This window comes from Metarhizium album, assembly GCF_000804445.1.
Source record: "Metarhizium album ARSEF 1941 chromosome Unknown scaffold_43, whole genome shotgun sequence".
NCBI lineage: Eukaryota > Fungi > Ascomycota > Sordariomycetes > Hypocreales > Clavicipitaceae > Metarhizium > Metarhizium album.
The window spans coordinates 49,266-70,512 of record NW_024467617.1 but is presented as its reverse complement, the minus strand read 5'-3'; the positions used below and the strand labels follow the sequence as shown (position 1 = coordinate 70,512).

Here is a 21,247-nt window from a genome sequence, read left to right as displayed (position 1 = left end):
ACAGGTAGGCCATCGATAAATCCACGGATCTTGTACCGTACGTCTCATGCATAGCACTAGGGAGATGTGACGCGATGCCCAGAAAGGCGAAGCTGGCTTTCGAGACTTCTTCGGTCGAGTCCTAGTCCATGCCCTCCTAGTGCTTTGACATCCCCGCCGCCTCCACAGATGCGACACAAACGAAGCGTTTCCGAACTTGCACATATAATACACTGCAGACGGGAGGCCCCGAGGACCATTGAAATCCAAGACATGGTGAGGCTCAGCGGCAAAAGCATGCTTTATCTTCCTCAAGAGTACTCACCGTGTTCTCTCATTCTACCAACCTGCGTCAGAGCAACGGCGCAATATTTGGCTCAAAACGTTGCCACTCGAGGGTTGTTTCGCGTACCAGGGTCTTCAAAAGTTATAAGCGCTTTGTTTGACTACTACTGTTTTGATAATAGGAATGCCAACATCGCAAGCACTGTGCGCTGCGCGACCTTACCTCTACACATACAGTATTCCGCTCATGACGTGGCGTCTACCTTCAAGCGTTTGCTCTCTGTACTGCCGGGGGGGATTCTGGGATCACTGGCTCTGCTGGACGCATTGATAGCTGTCCACTCGCAGCTAAATGGAGAACCAGAATATCCTCGAACAAAACAAACGAAGGTCAGGGCACGTTTGATTGCTTTGGCAATCGGTACCATCAAATCGCAGTATCGCAGAGAAATGATTTGCGCTGTATTCGGCCTGTTAAGCCTTATTGGCCGGATGGCGGAAGTTGCTCCTCGGGAAGACGATGATAGTAGACCTCTTCCAACGGCCGATTTGATGGGTTACAATGCACTGGGAATTGTGTTTGGACCATTACTGGTCGGAGACCTGCTAGATCAATACACCATGAAGGTTGCAACCCCGAACACTGGATTGCTCGTATTTCCGTTAAGTCCTCCACGATTTCGAAGAGAACGACGCAAGCCGACTCAGCTCGATGCCAAATCCTCAGGGCCGCCGACTGTTGACAAGATACTGGTGGCCAACAGCATAACAGAAATGCTAATCGCCAACTGGAGAGATGTGGTCCGCCAGATGAAATCCCTCGGCACGCACTGCCGGAAGGATACATCTCTCGTGGACCTGGTAAGCAAAGACGAAAAGCCGCCGTCTCCACAGGGATCTACCTTGAGAGCTCATCAGAACTGTGATGGAGGAGACAATGGAATAAGGAGAGACGAAGGCAATGAGCGTCGCGAAGTGTTTGAACCCCCGGTGCCTGGACAAAGGAAGCGACGACTGAAAGTTCTCAGGCGATCTACGTCTCAAAGGCTAAACCCAAAGATGAGCTTTGCCACATTGAGTCCCACGAAGGAAGAAAGCATGGGAGACGACGAGTCAACTGACGAAAACGAAAACCGCCAGATCAAGGAGAGTGTCATTCAACGACTGCAGAAAGCCAAAGAAAATCGAAAATACAATAAGGCTGCCAAAGTACCCAATACTGATACACTATGCCACGATGCTGTAGAAGGCGGGCCGCGTTCTGGCCCTCGTCTGTCAACTGCCGAGGACAATATTGCGCCTGAAGTTGTTTCGGGTACAGAGCACGCACAAGTATACCTAGAGAGTGTCCCGCCCAGGGAATCATCGAGAAATGCGGCGTCACACGATGGAACAGACATATCTTTGCGACAAACGACCTCACAGCGAAGCGTGAACTCGGCAAGATTGTTGGATGATATTGCGTCTGACTCCAGTCGCTCTACGCAAACACCAAGGACAAGACGGCTATCACTGACGTCTAGTGTGCGAAGCGAAACCCCAAAGCCACCTCCAGGTCGAACGAGCCCGGTTTCGCCATCGTTGATTTGCCCAACAGTGATGCCTGAAGGGGGCATCCGGCTTGTCCAACAAACACCTGCCCAAAATCCTAAGGCCGAGCTCATGCGAAACGGGCGTGCCTCTCCTGGTATTGGCGCGTCATACGTGTCTCAAGACCAGGGCGTTCAGTGCGATATGCTTCCGGAGAGCAAGGCACGGCATTCGATCGACGTTACTCCTGAACGCTTCTACACGTATGGGAAGGTGCTGGGAAACGAGGCCAGGATGTCTCTGGACAGTATACAGCAGCTCGCGACCAGACAAAAACCGCGTGCTGTAATACCCCAACCGAGACTGTCGAAGTCACATGAGAACTTGAGAGGCCAAACAACAGTCATGCGGCAATCGCCAATAGAGTCTACTGAGTCCAAGGGCCTAAGCAAACGTGGGTCTGTAAAAACAATGGCGGCAATGTTCGAAACACAAACCACTGGCCGGCAATCACCAAGCGTTACGGAAGACGCAGCTGAAGCAAGAAATGACAGCAAAAGGCAAACTCGAAAGAGACATTCGAAGTCGGATTCGGCGTGGACGCATCACGTCTTTGATCCGATGATTGAATCAGGGCAGGAAAACCCTGGGGGAAGTACGGCAAGAGGTCACCCAACGGAGCTCCACCAAGTTTTCAGAGGAATACTTAATGATGGGCTTAAAGGAGCAGGCTTGGAACGCGAAGTAGAGGGGGGCTTCCAGGATGCCACGAGCTATAGCCCTTCCAAGTTGCTTGGAAGGGCGGGAACCGGGACGGTGGATGAGAAGGCGCTCAAGGCAGTTCCAAGCTTGGGCACCATGGTGCCTTGCCGCGAACAACCGCCCGTCGCGCATCACTTGAATTTGGCTCGACCGGCCTCGTCGCCATCTCCGATGCAGGAACCGGAGCTTTACACGGTGATGGACATTGTTTCGACGACACAAACACCCCGACCTCGAAGTGCTACCGTTCTCTACACCCAGATCCGCAATCTTCAACGGCAGTTGAATTCAAAGACGGAAGAAGCAGCTCAATTGAGAAGGCAGCTCGAGGCACAAAAGGACTCCGACGTTGGGACTGTCAGCGAGCAACTGAGACAGGCGAAGAGGGCTGTTGCGACGTGGAAAGAAAGAGCCGAGACGGCTGAGCGGAGGGTCAAAGTGTTTGAGAAGTTTGTTGAGAAGCTGAAGGAAATCCGGGACGCCATCGCAGATTCAAATCCTTACGAGGCGGGCAATGAAGAGGACAAGGGCTCTGAGCAGCAGCAGTCGCACAACGGCAGTCTCGGTATTAGAAGGGCAATCAACGCGCTACATGTTGCAGACGGGACAGACGATAAGGGCAATGATGGGAAAGAAAATGAGGCTCCGACGGCGGCGGCGAAGTCGCAGAAGTGCCGGCAGGGGCTGTCGGCTGCACAAGATGGGACACTGGACTCGGATCTGGCGAGCAGCGCGACAGGCGAGGCGCATGGCCGACAGAGTGGGTGCACTTGTTTGGCGAGGCGGATGAGAAAGAGCTCGGAGCAGATTTTGGCTGTGGCCGAGGAGCTTTTGCGGATGCACGAAGACGACGCGGCGTCGATGGTAGAATGATGGTGGACACTGGACATGATGTATGATGGACGTAATTATATCACTTGTGAGGCCGCACTTGTTGACGTGCATGTTTGTTTGTTTGGAGATGTCTACCGAGCCTCGGGTCTGAACGTGAGCTGAGTCTCCCTTATCTGATGTCAAGCTGACCATGCCACTATTAGTCAGAAGAGTCAGAAGTCGTCAAGATTGATCAAGGTTACCTAAGGAAAGTTGAGGGATTTCGTGAGTGCCGTGAAAGCTTCTGACAGCGGAACTGCATGGGTCAGACGTGTTTGACCACGCAGGAACCACTGTCACACCAAGAAGCGGTGTTTTGTGCGGTATGCCACCTTGTATCCCACCGGTTGCTAGGCTAATGGGTGCATTTTGGGCGTAGAGATATGATAACCAAGTACGGAGCAGGTGCAGTGAGCACTGAGAATGCTCTGTACGTCAAGGACTAGCCATGCGGGCTGCTGCGTGCAAGTGCTATGCCACGAGTATTCACCACAAAGTTGCGAGGGAAGAGAAGAAAGAGGACGTATTTCTACTTTCTCTTACTATATAGCTATATACGTTCCTTTTTTTGAAGCACTTAAAAGAGGTTTCAATACTGGTTTACTGTAAGGCTGAAGTGTATTTAGACAACCTTACGCCTATTTATTGCTTGGATCGCCAAGATTGTTCATCTACAAACTGCTGTACAAGTCAGGCAAGAGGCATGGTCAGGTCAGGCGTAGGCTTTATCCTACGTTGAACTAGCAAAATGACGCGGCTACGCGCCCATTCACCCTTCCGTTTCTTGCTCTGAACTCAAATCAATCCTGTGATAACTTCCCCGTCAACTGGCGCTGTCGTCTAGTCTTCCTCTTGCTGTGCCTGTGCATGGAGATCTTTTCCACGGAGCTGACGAAAATGGAGTGCGTGCGAGTGAGTAAAAGACTGACATTATGTAAACTAAGCATGTCCTTCAGGTGCTTCCTTCTCTCTCCCAGGTAGTAGTACGACTGCCATTCACCTGAGCGGCGGAGGCACATTGTGTTTCCTCAAAGATGGACGTGCTTTTGACAATGCCAGTCATCCCTCGCCAGTCCTTTCCATCACACAGTCTCGGCATCGACTCATGCGTACAGCCACTCCATTAGCAGCAAGCGCAGCCACCGCACTTTTTCTACATACCATGCGCGATCACTATGGGACCTCAAATCTGTCTTGCGGGGGATTGGTGCGACTCACATGCCAATAGGGGCAATTACCAGTCCACTTCATCAACAGTGCCTTGTTAGTAGATGAAGAAGGAAGACATGGAGTGAGGGACCCGTGGTCTCAACTCACATCGTTGCAGCATGAAGGAGGCAGGCAAGCTTGCGGTTTGACCGCCGCTCCGTCCTCAGCTTGCGGGAGCGCCACTACCATGGTGGCAGCAAGGACCGGGAAGACGCGCGACAGAAGCATTGTATTGATCGGGCAGCTGATTGCTAGCAGTGTGTAGTTGAAGTGTTGTATGGCCGTTTGGTCTTTCTCCCTGGTGCCGTGCCGCACCGTCGGTCTCTTTTATAGTCAAGTGCCCGACGTTCCGTCCGCGTGTATAGTCAGCCGAACCGACGCAAACCAGATTCGTTCGGCTGCAGATACGACCATACGCCCATGCCCCGGAAGTCGGAGCAAGACTGGACAGAGGGTGTTGAATCGAGCGAATGATCGATCCGGCATGAAAGTCACGGGCGGACGTATTGCCCTGTGGCGAGACTTGGTATATCGCCGAGACGACGAGTCTCTTTGTCTTCATCTGCCAAGTTTCTTTCCTGTGGGATATAGCCTTGGAAATGGTAACACGGCAGATTTGGGTGGTTGCACTGATTACGTATAGACGTCTAGTATTGCCGTGCCACGTACGAAACGGGCAATTATCAGCAGCTCCGAGACCAGTGGGTTGTCTGGAGTAGAACAAAGGCTATCCAAACCTTCTTGGGCCGTCGGTCAGGGAAGAATGATGCGAAGTTGTAGGACCCAGGCAGCAGGTAAAGGGGGAGATTGCACTCGCGTCAGTACATTCAACTTGATCAAGGCAGTCGGGCATTGCAAGTCACGGCATAGCAAGTAGCCCGGCCATCCGAATCTCAAGTCGAGTCCGTGTGAGCGGAGGGAGTAGGCAGAACTTCCTGTTACATGACGTATGATGGAGTCATGACCGGACATGAACGCCCTGATTTTCGGTTTCTTTTTGCAGCGCTTACTCGTTCTTGTTCGAGGTACAGAAAACGACAATTACGAGACGGACTTGCAGAAAGTGATATGTCGCGCCCTCGTTGTCGCCGAAAGCTGCAACTTCCTTGTCCCCTCTTGTCCGTCAATGCCGATTGGATCCAACGATATGAACAAAGAGTCTGGTTCAGCTTCCGGCGACCAAAAGCGTGTCCAAATGCAACCTCGCCTCGAACCAAAGCCGCCCGGCTTCGGGGTAAGTGCGTGCCTGCGATGACCGCTCATGACCTTTTGCTGCAACCGGTCACCATTGTCTACCTCATATCTCGTTTTCGCCCAAAGGGGGAGGGGGACATCACGCGGAGGTTTCTTCCGTGGATTCAAATGGCTTTTTTGAAATTCTTTCCCCAGTGTGATGTGTGCCAACACTTGCGGTCGTCGCTCCTTGACGTTTTCATCAGGACGTCTTTCTGAATTTGACTCTGACAGACGTGAAGCGACTCGCGGCTATCATGCCTTGTTTAAAAAGGTATTTAACAGCTACGGCTAGCCTATCCGCTCAGTTGCTAGCCACCGCCTTCCCAGCGGGCGACTCACCACAGGGAGCGGAAGATCTACAGCCTCCCATCGCTATCATGCCACTAGGGGATTCGATTACTTTTGGAACCGGTGGTTCTGATCTAGGAAGTTACCGGAAGCCCCTGCTTCCCATGTTGCATGGGCTCGGGCACGACGTTGACTTTGTCGGTCCAGTGCTCGCGGGAAGCAATTCTGGAGATCCAGACAATGCCGGCTACGTTGGCTATCTCGTCGTGGAACTCCGTGACAAGATTATCGCCGATCAGCTGGTTGCCAAGTACAAGCCAACCTACATCCTGCTTCATATCGGCTCCAACAACATGGGCAACGACGCCATGGCATCGCGAGCACCAAGCGATCTGCAAGACCTCATTGACGACGTGTGGAAACAGGGTCCGAGGACCAGCATCCTCTTGGCAGCGGTTATCCCAACTCGCTCCTCGGAGTACAATAAAAGGACGGCCCTGTTCAACAGAGACGTCAGGCGCACTGCGGCCCAACTTCAGGAGCAGGGAAAACCCGTGTCACTCTGTGACCTGTCCACGGCCATTGACCCGGCGAGGGACCTGGCCGATGCTGTACATCCAAACGACAATGGCTACAAGAAGATGGCAGCTGCTTGGTTGCAGTGCTTGAAGCATGTTCTACCTCCGGCGAGGGGGAAAATCGCCCAGCATAACCCTCACTTCCAAACGCTGCATCCTGTACCGGCACGAACATTCGACCCGGGGTATATTCCGATGTGGGAGAGTCAAGGGATTACCATTGACTTTGCCGGTCGCGGGACGGACCTCTACGCCGTGAGCCCCCTTGCTGGACATGGTGGAATCGCCACCACCTTTGATGTCGCGGCAGACAAGCAAGTCACTGTCACTTTCAGGGTCAGAGATAGCCCACCGAGTCCCCTTTGTCCCGGCGCCGCACACCATCTGCACGTCGCGTCAGACACTGACAATGAGGGCGTGGACATCCACGTCCCCGCGGGCGATACTGCCTGGGGCGTACACAAGTACAAATTCATGGCTCAGGGGAACTCGTCACATCTTTCCTTCCAAGCCCGAGGGCCGACGGACGGCTTCTGTGGACCAAGTGTCGCGGACGTTGTCGTGAGACAAGACTCTGGTTACGATGTTGGGAGACGGCGTGTGCGCCTTTGAAAATAGTTTTTCAGGACGCCTCGGCCATCCCGCTGGGGGTGCCGGCGTTGTCCCAGCGTAATTGATGTTTCAGAAGCCAATGTAAATTACTCTGCACTTTTTCCTGCGTCTGCACAGAAGCGTTGAACTGCATGCAAAAGTGTAAGTGCGCAGGTCCAAAGTTGAAAAGAGTTTAGCTAGTTTTATAGTTAATAAAAGCTTGAGGTAATGTAAGGTAAATTTAAATATATAAGCTATTATAGCTAAATACTAAATATTTATAATAGTAGTTATATAATAAGCTAGAGCTAAGCTAGCTTACTTATAGAAAAGAGATAGATATTATATAAAGCTAAAATAAATTATATCTCTAGAGAGATAGAATAATAAGAAAGTAAAGAAAGTAATAAATAGCTAGGTACATCCTAGAGTCTTCTCGTACTACATTTCTACACTAATCCTTCCAAGCTATCGATACACTTTTAGCACATGCTGACTTTTATTTCTCTTTTTTCCCTTCACCAAAAACCAACGAATAACGTTCCTAGTCGTCGTCTACGTCATGCAGGAGATATGCTTTGAAAGCAGCTAGAGGGCTCCAGATTCGTTACGGAGCCGGCCGTGGCTGCATTAGAGTTGGCCGACTGCATGACCAGCAAGTAATATAAATCCGAGAAAGGAGGAAAACTACGGTCAAAAATTGCTGCTTGGTTGCTCACAGGTCCAGCGGTCGTCCCTATTGCCCTTGTAGTCTCCCCTATCTGCTGCTACTCGGAGCCTTCTTCAACTGCTGCTACTTGGAGTCTTCTTCGTTTGCTGACGTGGTCGTTTTGATAATTTTTATCCAGCTTTATATACTTCTTAGCGATGACAAATAATGTGCCGAGACGGAATAGAGTCTGCGGAGGGAAACCACAACGCTGCTGCCCCTTATGCTTTTTTTCCTCTTCTTCAACTTGTTCCTACCGTTAGACGACGGAGCTTTAAGATCCTTCTGTTGTTACCTTGAACACAAAGGAGGGGTATTCTTCGACGAAAAAGGTTCCCTTAGAGAGATATGTAATGCCCTCGACAGGAGTTTTTGAAGCCAGGTCGGACAGGTGCCTTATTAAGAGATAGGGGATTAAACTCCGCAGGTACGGATTCAGGCTTACCCCTCTAAAGGCACTGCCGACGGCGACGAGCTCGCGCTCTAGGGTGTTGCTGGATGCCATTGTTAGGGAAACCTCGTTGATAGTCGCCAACGGAGCCAGACTGCGCGCTTGTGAAGTACTGTCGCCGGGCGTTTCGGGCTATTTGGCGACGAAGCTTGCTTTGAGGAAAAGAGAGCACTAACCGGATCGATCGCTTTTAGGGCGTGACGGTGAACAGAGGGAGCTGGACTTGCGACGGTAGGGGGTCGGCGAAGACGGGGTGAAGTGTAGCTGCTACACTGGTGCGAGGCAGACGTGGGTATTTATAGCCGGAGTGCCTTGAGTAGACTAACGTTTCCGTTTCCCCTTGTTCTCAATCCTAGCAGTGTTCAGCTGTTGTTAACGAAAAGTTTGGACATGCACAGTCGGTTTGAACCATCCGCCTAAGCATGCTCTTGCGAGATCGACCGCAGGAAAAGGGCACAAACGGTTCTTTCAAGCCGTCCAACGGCGGGCACGCACCCGAGCGTACGCCGTCCGTTGAAACGTGTCCGTACTGTCGTGATGGCACACAGACACGCAATGGACACGAGGTGAATAATCCACCTGACATGCCAGTGGCACGCCGGTTTGAAGAGGGTCCGGCGGACACGCTCCCGAGAGGCGTTTTGTGTTTCTCACCAGTCATGGACCAGACTACGAACTCCGTAGCTGTGAAATCGAGCACCGACCGACGCATTGCCCTTGTGCTGCTCTCTTCAACTGGATCAGCATCATCGGTTGCAGGCGCTGGCTTTGCACAACCGGCTCGCTGTGCCAAATTGGTCAAGTCGTCGCAGGCATCAAAGTCACCTAGTCAGTATGAGATCCAGCAATCATTGTTTTTTTGTGCTAAACGTGAAAGGGGCTCGGCCGGCGCGACTTGTTACCTTGGACATGATTCTGCGTCGGAGCATGAGCTCGCGACGGGGAGCGATTCCATGAAAGCCATGATAAAGAAAAGGCCAAAAGGCCCAAACTGCTGTACATTCTACTCATGTTGAAAAGACGTCCTGGCATGGTTGGTGCCTTGAAAAATCATACAAGTTCGAGATGGGTGTCAAGGCTACGAGGTCGGAGATGGCGGATTACGAATGAGTATCCCCTCTTCATGAAGGGATGTGGCCTGGAATGATTTGGCCGTTGTTTCTGCTTTCCCAAGAAACAAAGCTCACAGCGAAGGTGTTGAAACGAACCACGGTTCCGTCATCGTCTTCAAATAGAACTGCCTGCCGCGCTTTGCGTTCTCTTCCGAGACCCCAAGCCCCAGTCCTGGTTCCCTCGGCCGCCAATCTGATCCTCGGGTACAGACAGAATCCAATTCACCCCCCCGGCCGTGTCCGTGGCTCACTGACGGACGTTTTAGCAAGTTGCTTGCCTAGGCTTTTGTACTCGCCTCCGTGCGACCCCATCTGACGGCCCGACCCGGTTCACACAACCGAAACAACCTCGAAACGGCCAGTCTTCAAGCATTGAATACGGTCGATGTGCTGAAATAGCCCAGGTCAACTAGCCCACACGGCCGAGTATCAAGGCGCTCCCAGGCTGACTGCCCGCAATAGCATGCCCCAGCTCGCATTTACCAATTCTGCGAACAAGGAACTGCCGTCAGCCGCTTTGGTTCGCCACGGATACGATTCATGCCTTCTCTCCACCAACTCCCAAGCCACGTTCCACCACCCTCGTGGTACAAATAAGACAATCAGCTAATTCTTCCTTGGGAGCAAAGAAAATCGCTTCGTGGCTGGGAGGTCTGGTCGTACTGCTCGTAAAGTCAAGTCTGACGGGCCGCCAGACGTGCCACGGCACAGGAGCTGCATATCAGATGCACGAGTCTGACAGCGAGAGAGGAGGGGCACGCGGGTCTCGTTCCGGCAAGCGGGAAGGGCAAACTCTGTCGGGATGACGTTGGTGGCAGCATAAAAAGCGGCCTCTGCTACGTTTCCATGGACACATTTGACGTTTTCAGGGCCCGTCGGATATATTTACCAGGACCAGGTGCCTGGATTTGTTCCCCTGTATCGCAGCCACGTCTCTCAAAACGGTCATCATTTTGTGTCGCCGAGGCCCGGTTGCGAGGGGCCCTACACCAGGGAAGGGAGTCTTTGCTTGGTTATGCCATCCAATGGTGCCTGGAAAGAATGAGCGACGGATGAATGGGTAAGTTCTACACGACGTTGCTCGAGGTCCAAAGAAATCAGTCTGAATAGAAACGTCACGAATATACAGCCGATATACTGATACGGGGCCCTGCACAAGTCGGCTGCGGAAACTCAGCTAGCACATTGTACGCAATGTCCAATGTCACCGAGTGGTTTGCGCGGAGAATTTCTCAAGGAGCATGAGTAGATTATAAATGGCCACTTTGAGCACCGACTCGAGTGTAGTTGCCAAATGAAGCCTCGAGACCGCTGATTGTCCTCCTTGTGATGACGCCTTATTTCACAAGCGCCCCGGATGCACCACCCGAAAAGCCAAGAGTGTTGCGAAACACGCGACGAAAGCTAAAGTGACAGTTTCGAGTCCAGAGGCACATCGTAGACCACAGCTGGATGTACACAAAGCGAGACGGCGCGTCTAGGTCTCGGCGCTTGGGAGAGGCGTCGCCAAGCCGAGTCGCTCCAGCGTGCTGGGAAACGTCTTGGGGTCGGCGGAATTGGCATCCACAATGTTTGTCTTGGGCGTTTCGTCAACGAGGAGGCGGATCAGATCCGGCCGCATGTAGTGCCCGCCCTGTCCATCCAGCTTTGGGTCAGCATTCTTTGCGGGGCGTGGATGTTGCTCGCATCAACATACAAAGTCGGCAATCTTCTTGGTCAGCAGGTTCTCGTCCAGATCAATGTCGACCATGACGAGCCCGTCAAACGTCTTGGCCGGGTCATCCACCGCGCGGAGGCCGTCCGGGCGGTAGACCCTGGCGAAGCCGTTTCCAACAATGTCAGCCTCCCCGTCGAGGGCGGCCTCGTCGTTTTGCAGCCGAACCGGCAGGCCGAGACGGGCCCCCTCACGGGTCACCACTTGGCTTGGTGCCAAGGTCCACGTGCCCGTCTCGTACGCGTACGCGGGGGTGACATGCTCGGATTGGGTTTCGGAAGCATTCGTGTAGGGGTCGGGGTACTTGATGGCCGAGCCGGGGCCGTACACGGGCCACGCGGCGACGTGGACTTGCTCGTGTCTGCTGGCGTTGAGGGCCTTGAGGAATGGGTTCATCTACGAATGTCAGCGTCACATGTCTCGGGGGTCCCGCGTGAGTGGCGCATACGTTTTCCCAGCAGTTCAAGTGTCCGAGATTGCCGATTTCCGTCTCGACGACGGCGTGGAGCGAGTCGCCGCTTCCCTCGCCAAACACCAGCTTCTCTACATGGGTTGGCTTGATCTTGCGGCGGTGGTTGATGACGGTTCCCGTGGGATCGATGACGACCTGGGCCATGTACATGGTGTGGCCATCGAGCTCGGAGTAGCCCAGGGAGACGTACGTCTTGGCGGCCCTGGCAGCTTCGCGGATTCGCCGCATTTCGTCAGAGTCGGGCCGCATGCTGTTCTGGTGGAACTTCTTGAGGAGCGGCAGTGAGTCCTGGTAGTTCACACGCCACAGCCAATAGGGGTATCTGGATCGGAAATGAGCATCCGCTACATGCTACGTGAAGAACAGGTTGGTGGAAAGGTACCCTGGGATCCCTGCCTTTTGTCAGTATCACACAGGAGAGGCTGTTTTTGGAGGCAGCTTACAAAGTTCGGGAAAGGCTACTAGCTTGCAGTCCTTTTCGCCAGCTTCAAGGATCAAGTCCACAGTCTTTTTGACTGACTTTTCAAGATTGAGCCAGCCAGGCTCGGCCTGTACACAGGCAGCCTTGTACTGACGAATGGTAGCAACCATGATGATATGTCTTGGAGGATGAGCGTTTTGGCCGAGTTACAATAGTAGACGGTGAGGAGGGTTTGATGGTGAAGCGATGGAAAGAAGGGATTTCTGATGTACAGCAGCCATATATAAGTTCAAACAAATCTTTTCGCCTGTCGCCCGGCTGAAGAATTCGGACGACGCTGAGTCGAGAACGTCCTGACTGCCTTTCATGGCGCGCGCGGGCTTCCCTCGGTGTCTGGATCTCCGTGTCTGAATGCTGCACGAATAGAATATTTTTCCAGTCCACGTGGCCCCCATTCACGGCGGCATCGTCTGTTCGATCAAATAGTGCCATGTACGGAATTGCACAGGGTCTAGATCGTGGCCATCAAAGCAGGGCATATTGCAGACACTATTGCAGATGGCTGCATTGGGTCAATGTTGCGGGAAAAGTCAATTCGACACCCGTTAGAGCCCCCATGTCAGAGGCCGAGCATCATGCCACTTTGCTTGTCCCAATTGATCCGCGGGAACTGGACGGACTGCGACTGTGGCCGGCAAATATCTGCGGCCGTCAGACGGCGAACAGAAGCCGGGATAACGCCGAGCTGATGCGAAAAGAGTTGGCCGCGGAGATATCTGAGTCTCGAGTTCCTCGGCCCGGCCCGCGGCGAGCTTTTCTGCCGGGCGGTGGGGAGCCATGCCCTCGCGGTGCACTTGCACTCGTGGACAAAATGCGCAGGTGACGTCATCGGACAGGATCAATATTTGCTGAACGCGTCCTCAAATGCTGACCAGTCCAGGCAACATTGGAACAAGGTGCAGCCGCTGGGATGCGACGCCTGCAGCTGTTGGCTGGACGATCCAGTGGAATCTCCGATTGCCCTGACGGCAATCTCGGACATCAATCGATGTCAACGCTCAACCGTCTCTCAGTGCAACGCGTGCTGTTCGGCGGTTCAACTGCCACCGGAATGTTGGTCTATGGTCACGACACCTGGGGCAGGAAGCTGCTGCGACCTTTGGCCACAAGGACTTTAATGCCCAAGTGTGTTGTTTGCAAATTGAGCTAGAGTGCTCCAAGCCCTCAGACGAGCCCTTGTCCCAATCTTGTCACATCCACTTTACCCAGCAATGGGATATACATCATTCTTTCATAGTATCCTCGAAGACAACTACCTCTCACATTGACACTTCCACAGAATCCAGAGCCTGTTTCTCTATTATTCAATGTTCTAAACGGACGCCTCCCTTCCACGCAGGTATTGCTCCGACTCCAAATTCTCCTTCCAAGAGCATCAGGCTGATGCCGTCACTCCAGTCACCGCGTAACACCGCACAAGGTTCCTTCAATCAGCTATCAGGCTCCCCTCTCGTCAACATAATGCCGTCTAACAGGTCAATAACAACCCCACGATCGGGCTGCTCCCACACGTCTCGGCCCTTTTCAGCGGCTACCTGTAGAACTGTTGCCTGAAATGCTATTACAACCAGATGTGCAGTCCCTAGTCGACTTTGGACAAGCTAACCTTGGTTCGAGAGAGAGAGTATGTTCTCTTAAACAATATGAGGTTGTAGTCTTGCCTACCCTTGACATTCTGTACGCCGTGGTACATACTAGAAGCGCCATCTACTTCTCACTTCACCTTTTCCACTATAATTGGACAAAATTCTGCAAGATATGCCACAGGTTTGGTGGATCTATCCTGATCAACATGGACTCACTATTTCAGTTGCGTCCAGGAAGCTCAAATGGTGACTCTCGCCGCAATCTGAAGGCACTACGAATTGACCAAGGCCTCAATAGCGGAATTGGAATTCAAGACCCTTCCTGTAGTATACTTCACGCGTAAATCCGCACGCAAATAGCGCCTTGAAGTTCTTTCCGCCAACGAGGCCATGTTTCTTCCTGAGGACTATGTATTTCAAGGGCACGTCCCGTTCCCATGAGTTATATAAAAAATGCTTCCCTAAACCTTGTACGGATGCACTACTTGGGCCACCTACTAGGGCGGGCCAATTTTCAATCTAGCAGCCATGTTAACCTCTTCATGTACAATATATACTTTCTCTATTATTAATTTTAAGTCTATTTCATATGGAAGTGTAATACTCTTCGTATGCTCTCGTTACAGCTTTAAAAAATTATGTACTTAGTCTGGAGTTTCCGAGAGCATATCACGCCGTCGAAGACGGAATTCATCAAGATATGCTGATAGATTGGATGACAGCCGTAGGGTCTGTGACACATACTTTCCGGCCATGCCGATTGCTAGGGCAAGGCATCCCGGCTCTTTCACAAGAATTCGGCTTCGGCTACCACATCATCCTGTGATGGTTGCATCTCTACGTAAGTAAGAAATAGTTCAGCACTTTGTGGCTCTTTAAGCTGGTGTTGATTCTCGCGATGGCGAGATTGAATGTATAGAAAATATGCTCTTATACTATGTATATATGGGATCCTATCGCCGTCATTCTTTCTCACTATCCTCGCCGTCACTATCATCCTTCACGTGGGGCTTTCCGCAAAAAGAGCTGTCATAACCATATTAGTCGAAGAATCGGTGTGTTGCATTTCCCCACCGTAGACGCGGCGTCTCGCACCTATGGGATAGTCATGTGTAGGCGACCGAAAGATGCCGTGTACTGGAGTAGAACGGGGGAAGTGATTTGAGAATACTGGGTGTGTGTGTGTTGTTCACGGCGTCCTCCCCCGACCTCCTGCCAAATCTACCAAGTTGCTACTGTTTTATCCAACAAGTATCTCGTTTTAAGCTCAGGCCTCCTGACATGCGTGTCATGGGCAGCCCGAGTAAGGGAGTGTATGAGTACAAACGATTGCTAGATTGGCGGGCATGTGCGACTGAAGCAGCGCAACTTATACGGTGGCGTGTGTGTGAGGGCTGAGCTGACTACGAGAGGACATGGCCGTTGAGGCAGTCATGGTGTTTCATGCAGAGATGGGCATCGCGAACTACTCCCGGCATGTCAATGATTGAGTCCATGTCGCACGAAAAGAGCACACCCTTTGCGGGGCGACTCATCCCGCTTGGATTATTTGACCAACTCGGTTGGATGCGGGAGTTGAAAATGTCGTCCACGCGCCACTGTTAGATGGCGAGTCCTGAATCCTGATGAACTTTCTGATGGCGGAGCGTCGCACGACTCGCACGAGTATAGGATTTGAGGAGTGGCACTCGACGTGCACATGGGTCAGTTTGATAGCGAGTCGATCGAGTGAGTGTCTGAGGATTAATCTATTTGTTTATCGGCTGTCCCAGCAGATGCTCCCATCTGCAACTTCTTTTCCGTTTGTCTCGAACGGCGCGTTCCTCAATGTCGCCTCCACCATCTCGATTACAACTTGCCGCTCTCAACATTGCCTGCGAAACAACAGCAGCTGCCAACTGCTTGCACACACTAATAGCTGTACTGCTCCTCGCTCTCGCTCGTCAATTTTTGCTTCTTCTGTTGGCCTACAGGTACTTGGCAGATGTCACAAACCCACGTTGATGCTTGTCAGGGATGTTATGCGCATACGCACGTAGTACTCTCTTCTTATTTCTAATTGCAAAGAGCTGCTTTTTACTATTTCTCTAGCTTCTTCATACTACTACCTATAAATTAAATCTAGTCTAGACTTAGCCTAATAATATAATTTACTTAAATACTCTGCCTGAGCCCTCTACCTAATATAAAACCCTTATAAAGTATAAAGTTAAAGCTAGGGAACAGCTTAAGGAAAGCTTAGAGCAACTTAAGGAGCTATATATAAGCTTACTAAGCAGCAGGTAACTTACACCCAAGTTAGTATTGCTAAAAGTAGCAGTATAAAGCATTATAATTCTAGTTTTATAACGCGCTACTAGATAGCAACCCTAGTGTGGCAGCAACATCAACATAGTTCTTAAACCCACACCATCGGCCCGGATACCAGCGGTCACGGAATGCTGCTCGGCGAGGCGGCCGTTACAAGCGGCATGGTGACGTGCATGTCTGGTGCTGGACCGTCAAACGTCGCCGTGGAGCTCAACCTCTCCAGCTGCCCGCGTCCTACGCCACCAGGGACCTCGTTCGACAGCGCTGCTCGGCGACGGCGGCTTATTCTCTCGGCGGCACAGGACGAGAAGCTGGCCGTGCTTTACAACTCCCCAGCTGAGAATGAGCAGTCCCTGTGCATCTTTCCAAAGCCCTCTCACAAGTTGGACATCAGGCACGGCATTGTCTCGCAAGTACGGGAAGGCGAGCTCGTCGGGCTCGGTGTGGAAACCTACCAAAAGGGCTACAAGTACGTTCCGGCCCCCGCCTCGCATTAAATCTTACCAGCGGTATGGAGGCCTACTGACGGTGAGCAGATCCGACGCCCAGGCCGGCGAGGCGACCTTGGGGAGAATCATCAAGAGCCGGCCTCTGAGTTCTGCCAACCAGGACAGGGACTCCTGCCCATTACAGCGGTCTTATCTGCACGGCACGGAGAGGCAGAACGAAATCAAACACATGCTCATGCGAGCTCCTACCATTGATCTTTCCGCCAGCGGCGTCTCCTCCGCCGAGCCCCTCGCGCAGCGGTCAACGACCTCCTGGGGGACGGCTCGATACTTGGTCTGTCGGAAGCTGCCGAGGCATCCAAGCAGCCAGTGCCAGCGATCAGCAAGCTTCTCCCCGAGAACTTCTTCTTTGGCGACAAGCAAAAATTCAAAGTCTCCAGGAGGTATGGGAAGATGCCGACGGCGCGTGGAGCGCAGGGCCGGGACTGCTCAACGGGCTGGGCCGAGGGCAAGTTGTACAGCGGAACCACGACTCTGGGCCACAGGGTGGTTGCAGGTGCACAAGGTCCTAGTGAGGACGAGGACAAGTTTGCTTCGATTCGGACTCTGGGCAGAGCGAGTTGGACGCTGCTGCCCAAGTGTTGAGCGGCGCGGACTGACGTATCGAGGAGTCGTGCTGCATTGGGCCGTCTGCGGCGGGAGACGTCTCGGACATTGTGGCTGTGTCAGCTGGCAAATTCCCGTCCGAAGGAAGGACTCGCAGTAGAATCTGCCAGTTGGCGAGTTAAGCGCTGGATCTAAAGAGGACCAGCTTCGCGGCTCGCTGTTGTGTCGCCGTCAACTCTCGGCGCCTTGGTGGCGCGTGACGTGGGTGCAGAGCAGGAAAGAAAGCCTGTGAATAAGTCGGCCAGGCCCAGACTATGCAGCTGCACATTGTCCACTCGGGTTGCACGAGAATGACGGCGAGCTGCTCGCCCGATATACGTTCCACTGAGCCGAGTCAAGCCTCTGCAGCTCGAATCACAGACCGCAGAAGCGTCCGTACACAACGACATCGATTCGCCTGCGGGTAGTGCGTCCCGACGGCGAGGACGAGTGTGCGTCCTTGGTACGAGACGATGGACTTGTGCCTGGAGAGCAAGATGGACCAACGGTCATGGACGCCCTTGGACTCTAGACGTTGTCATTCTTTGCTTGTCGAGGCTCTGCACGACGAGGACCGACGAACCATTCGGCAAAGTCCGGCTGCGTGGTGCGCTGGCTCTTCCGGTCCGACTTGGCATGGCAACGCTGCATGATGGAAACAATAGTCACCGAATGCATCCGCTGGTACGGACATGGGTGCGTCAGAGATCTGGCGCGAGCACGGCCGGGTTCCTGACGCCGTCCGTGGTTCTTCAGGCTGCGCGCGCATATGCTGCTCCTCGGGAGGAGGAGAGGCGGACGCACCCCGAGCATGTACTTGGGTCGCAGGGAGCAATCGCGGGCCGCGTCGGGGAAGGCCAGAGAGTCCTCCGTCAAACTTGGCCATCATCGTGGTTGCGCCTCGGCAAGGCTTTTCGAAATCTCCACGCGGCTGAATTCGCCAAGTTTAGCTTGGTCTGCCTGCACTTGGGGCTGTGGGGTAACTTATCATTATGTAAAGCTGAGAAGCTTCAGCTGCAGGTGAATGACTACAAGACAGGGTCAAGGACTTGGCCTTTAGACTTTCCGTGGGGAGGGTTGGGGTGCTTGCTGATGAATATCCAGTCCAGCATGGACAAATGTAGGTTGAACGAGGTCGAGCCACCAGCCACGTTGCTCGAGTCCGTGTTGCGGTCACCTTGTCCCAGCTTCCGGGCGAGGCATAGTTGGTAACATACTTGACGACGCCAAAGGCACTCGAGACTCGAGTGAAAGATGCCAGCTACCAGGGGCCCCGTCCCCCGTCCCCCGTCCGCCTCTGCCGTTCCACCGCGGGTGACCGACTAGTCGAGTTGGTCAAGGCCCAAGGGCACGGATCCAGCTTGACATTGTCCGACTCTGGCCGCGCGACGAGTCGTGCCGGTCCAAATGCGTCCCGTCTGTGGCCCGGCGTGCGGCTAGATCAAGCCCAGTTGGCGCGAGGGCCGCCACGGACAACAAAGCAGACGGACGACATCGAGGCAAAAGCTTAGCCACGCGCCGAGTATAAACAACAGCAGTGGCACGAGGCCGGTCCTGGTGCGGAGGTGGAGAATGGAGATTCTGCATGTGGCATCGTGGATTCGTGGATGTGGGTATAAACAAATGCGGCCTGGGCGTCGTCGACGGCAAGGTATTTAAAAACCAACCAAGCTTGCCCGACTCGTCGAACCCAGACCTGCCCATTTCCCGGGACAATGGTCCTGCCTGCACGAGACTGTCCACGAAGCCTGGCACGAATCGCACGATCCCCCGTCGCTTCTCTGTTCCGCGTCCGAGAGCCCAGCAGCAGCAGCAGCAGCAGCGCCCTCGTGTCCGGGTCTGGTCCTGCTCGGCGTTGCGAGACGCAGCCGCGGCCCATTGAGAGATGCCAATGTCCAACAAGTCCGAGTCGTCTGGCCTCGACGGCGAGCCGCGACATCTGTCCGTGGCGGCGGCCGAGCCTCCAGAGTACGACGGCGACGCAGGCCTGCACGACGCCGTGTTTGGGGACCTGACCGGAAAGGGCCCCAACTACCGCAATGTGAGACAAGACAGCCAACTCGCTCGCTCATGCGTGCTCGTGGGCGCCGGAAACTGACTAACGGGTGCCAAAAGGTCGGGTGGGTGGGAACCGTCGCGCTCATGATGAAGACGCAGGTCGGGCTGGGCGTCCTGTCGATACCGGCGACGTTCGACACGCTGGGCCTCATCCCCGGCCTCGTCTGCCTGCTCGCCGTTGCGGCCGTCACGACGTGGTCGGACCACATTGTCGGCGTCTTCAAGAGGCGGCATCCCGAGGTGTACGGCATCGATGACGCCGGCGGCTTGATGTTTGGCCGCATCGGGCGGGAGGCGCTGGGCGCCGCCTTTTGCGTTTGTGAGTCCAAAGCCCAAAGCTCTCGCGGGTCTCCCGTCTCGGGTCTCGGGCTGACGCAACGCGCGCAAGACTGGATCTTTGTTGCCGGGTCGGGAATGCTGGGCATATCCATCAGCCTCAACGCCGTCTCGTCCCACGGCGCCTGCACAGCCGGCTTTGTCGCCGTCGCCGCCGTCGCCGGCTTCATGCTGGCCAGCATCCGGACCCTGGCCCGCATCAGCTGGCTGGCCTGGGCAGGCCTGACCGGCATCCTCGTCTCGAGTTCGTCCCTCCCGCCCCGCGACGCCGCGCCGGCCTGTTGTCAGGCGTGCGTGAGTGAGTGAGTGAGTGAGTGAAGTGAGCGAGCGAGCTGACCGTGCCGTGGCAGTCTTGCTCGTGACCGTCGCCGTGGCCGTCCAGGATCGTCCTGCCGCCGCGCCGCCGCAGGGCCCGTGGGCGTCCGACTTCAAGCTGGTCAAGAGACCGTCCTTTGCCGCCGCCGTCTCCGCCGTCGCGTCCATCGTCTTCGCCTACGCCGGCACGCCGGCCTTCTTCTCCATCGCCGCCGAGATGCGCGACCCGCGCCACTACACGCGGTCTCTGCTCATCTGCCAGGCCGCCGTCACCGTGACCTACGTGTCCATCGGCACCGTCGTCTACTACTACTGCGGCTCCTACGTTGCGTCTCCGGCCCTCGGCTCCGCCGGCCCCCTCGTCAAGAGGATTGCCTACGGCCTGGCCCTTCCGGGTCTCGTGGCAACAACAACCATTGTCGTCCACGTGAGTAGAGCTCCCCGGGTCGTGTCGTGGCCTCGCGGCGCCTCCCGTCCCAACCTCCCAACAACCTCGTGCTGATGCCGGCTGTAGCTGCCTGCAAAGTACGCGTTTGTCCGCATACTGCGCGGCTCAAAGCATCTCACCGCCAACGATGCCATTCACTGGGCGACCTGGCTGAGCTGTACCCTGGTCACCACCGTGATTGCGTATCTGATCGCCAGCGGCATCCCCGTCTTCGGGGGCCTGGTCTCGCTCGTCGGCGCCCTCCTCGGCACGCTCATGTCCTTCCAGCCCATGGGCTGCATGTGGCTGTACGACAACTGGCACCGGGGCAGAAAAGACCCAGCGAGCCGCTGGATATTCATGGTCGTTTTCAGCATTCTCGTCGTCGTGACCGGCACCTTTCTCATGGTTGCCGGCACCTACGGCTCCATCGTTGGCATCATAGACTCGTACAACAAAAGCGGCGCGTCTCGAGCGTGGACGTGTGCCGACAACTCCAACTCGGCCTAGCCTACTGCCGTGAGCTGCGACGTAGATGGATTCCAGAACGAGCAGTCGCTGTGAATGTTGAGCGAACAGCTGTGTCAAACGGGACCATGATGCGGGAAACGCGGCCGCCCCGGACGCTACAGCTCTGCGTGGCTCGCTCGTCCCGACAACCGGGCCGTATCCGGGCTTGGACTTTACCCGGGCCAGAATCCTGGGTTGACGCCCGGGTGCATGGCCTCGGCTGGCGCGCGGCTTTCGATGGCGACTGTCTCGGCAGACCATCCCAAGTCTCGTCCCGTCGCGGGTTTCGCAGTGACTGTGCCCTGTTTCTCTTTGATCTCGTGTAGATCTACTACTAACCA

At 54.3% G+C, this 21,247-nt stretch overlaps 5 protein-coding genes across 5 annotated transcripts; 4 read left to right on the top strand and 1 right to left on the bottom strand.

Annotated features, from left to right (window-relative positions):
• Window positions 1-714: 714 nt before the first annotated feature.
• Window positions 715-3,429, top strand: MAM_08105 (GTPase activating protein Rga6; the record flags this gene model as incomplete). Its single annotated transcript, XM_040826903.1, has 1 exon — window positions 715-3,429. One exon carries the CDS (start codon window positions 715-717, stop codon window positions 3,427-3,429), a length of 2,715 nt encoding a protein of 904 aa, XP_040675097.1.
• A 2,822-nt stretch (window positions 3,430-6,251) lies between these two features.
• MAM_08104 (FG-GAP repeat domain-containing protein) lies at window positions 6,252-7,352 on the top strand (the record flags this gene model as incomplete). Its single annotated transcript, XM_040826902.1, has 1 exon — window positions 6,252-7,352. One exon carries the CDS (start codon window positions 6,252-6,254, stop codon window positions 7,350-7,352), a length of 1,101 nt encoding a protein of 366 aa, XP_040675096.1.
• A 3,728-nt stretch (window positions 7,353-11,080) lies between these two features.
• On the bottom strand, window positions 11,081-12,380 carry MAM_08103 (cyanide hydratase; the record flags this gene model as incomplete). Its single annotated transcript, XM_040826901.1, has 5 exons — window positions 11,081-11,236; window positions 11,300-11,713; window positions 11,766-12,111; window positions 12,172-12,181; window positions 12,233-12,380. The coding sequence occupies 5 exons, from the start codon at window positions 12,378-12,380 to the stop codon at window positions 11,081-11,083; spliced, it is 1,074 nt and encodes a 357-aa protein (XP_040675095.1).
• A 3,914-nt stretch (window positions 12,381-16,294) lies between these two features.
• On the top strand, window positions 16,295-17,260 carry MAM_08102 (pyridoxal-dependent decarboxylase domain protein; the record flags this gene model as incomplete). The annotated part of the gene is made up of 3 exons (XM_040826900.1): window positions 16,295-16,635; window positions 16,703-16,949; window positions 17,003-17,260. 3 exons carry the CDS (start codon window positions 16,295-16,297, stop codon window positions 17,258-17,260), a joined length of 846 nt encoding a protein of 281 aa, XP_040675094.1.
• A 1,885-nt stretch (window positions 17,261-19,145) lies between these two features.
• Window positions 19,146-20,906, top strand: MAM_08101 (Amino acid transporter, transmembrane; the record flags this gene model as incomplete). Its single annotated transcript, XM_040826899.1, has 4 exons — window positions 19,146-19,301; window positions 19,376-19,952; window positions 20,005-20,396; window positions 20,484-20,906. 4 exons carry the CDS (start codon window positions 19,146-19,148, stop codon window positions 20,904-20,906), a joined length of 1,548 nt encoding a protein of 515 aa, XP_040675093.1.
• Window positions 20,907-21,247: the final 341 nt, after the last annotated feature.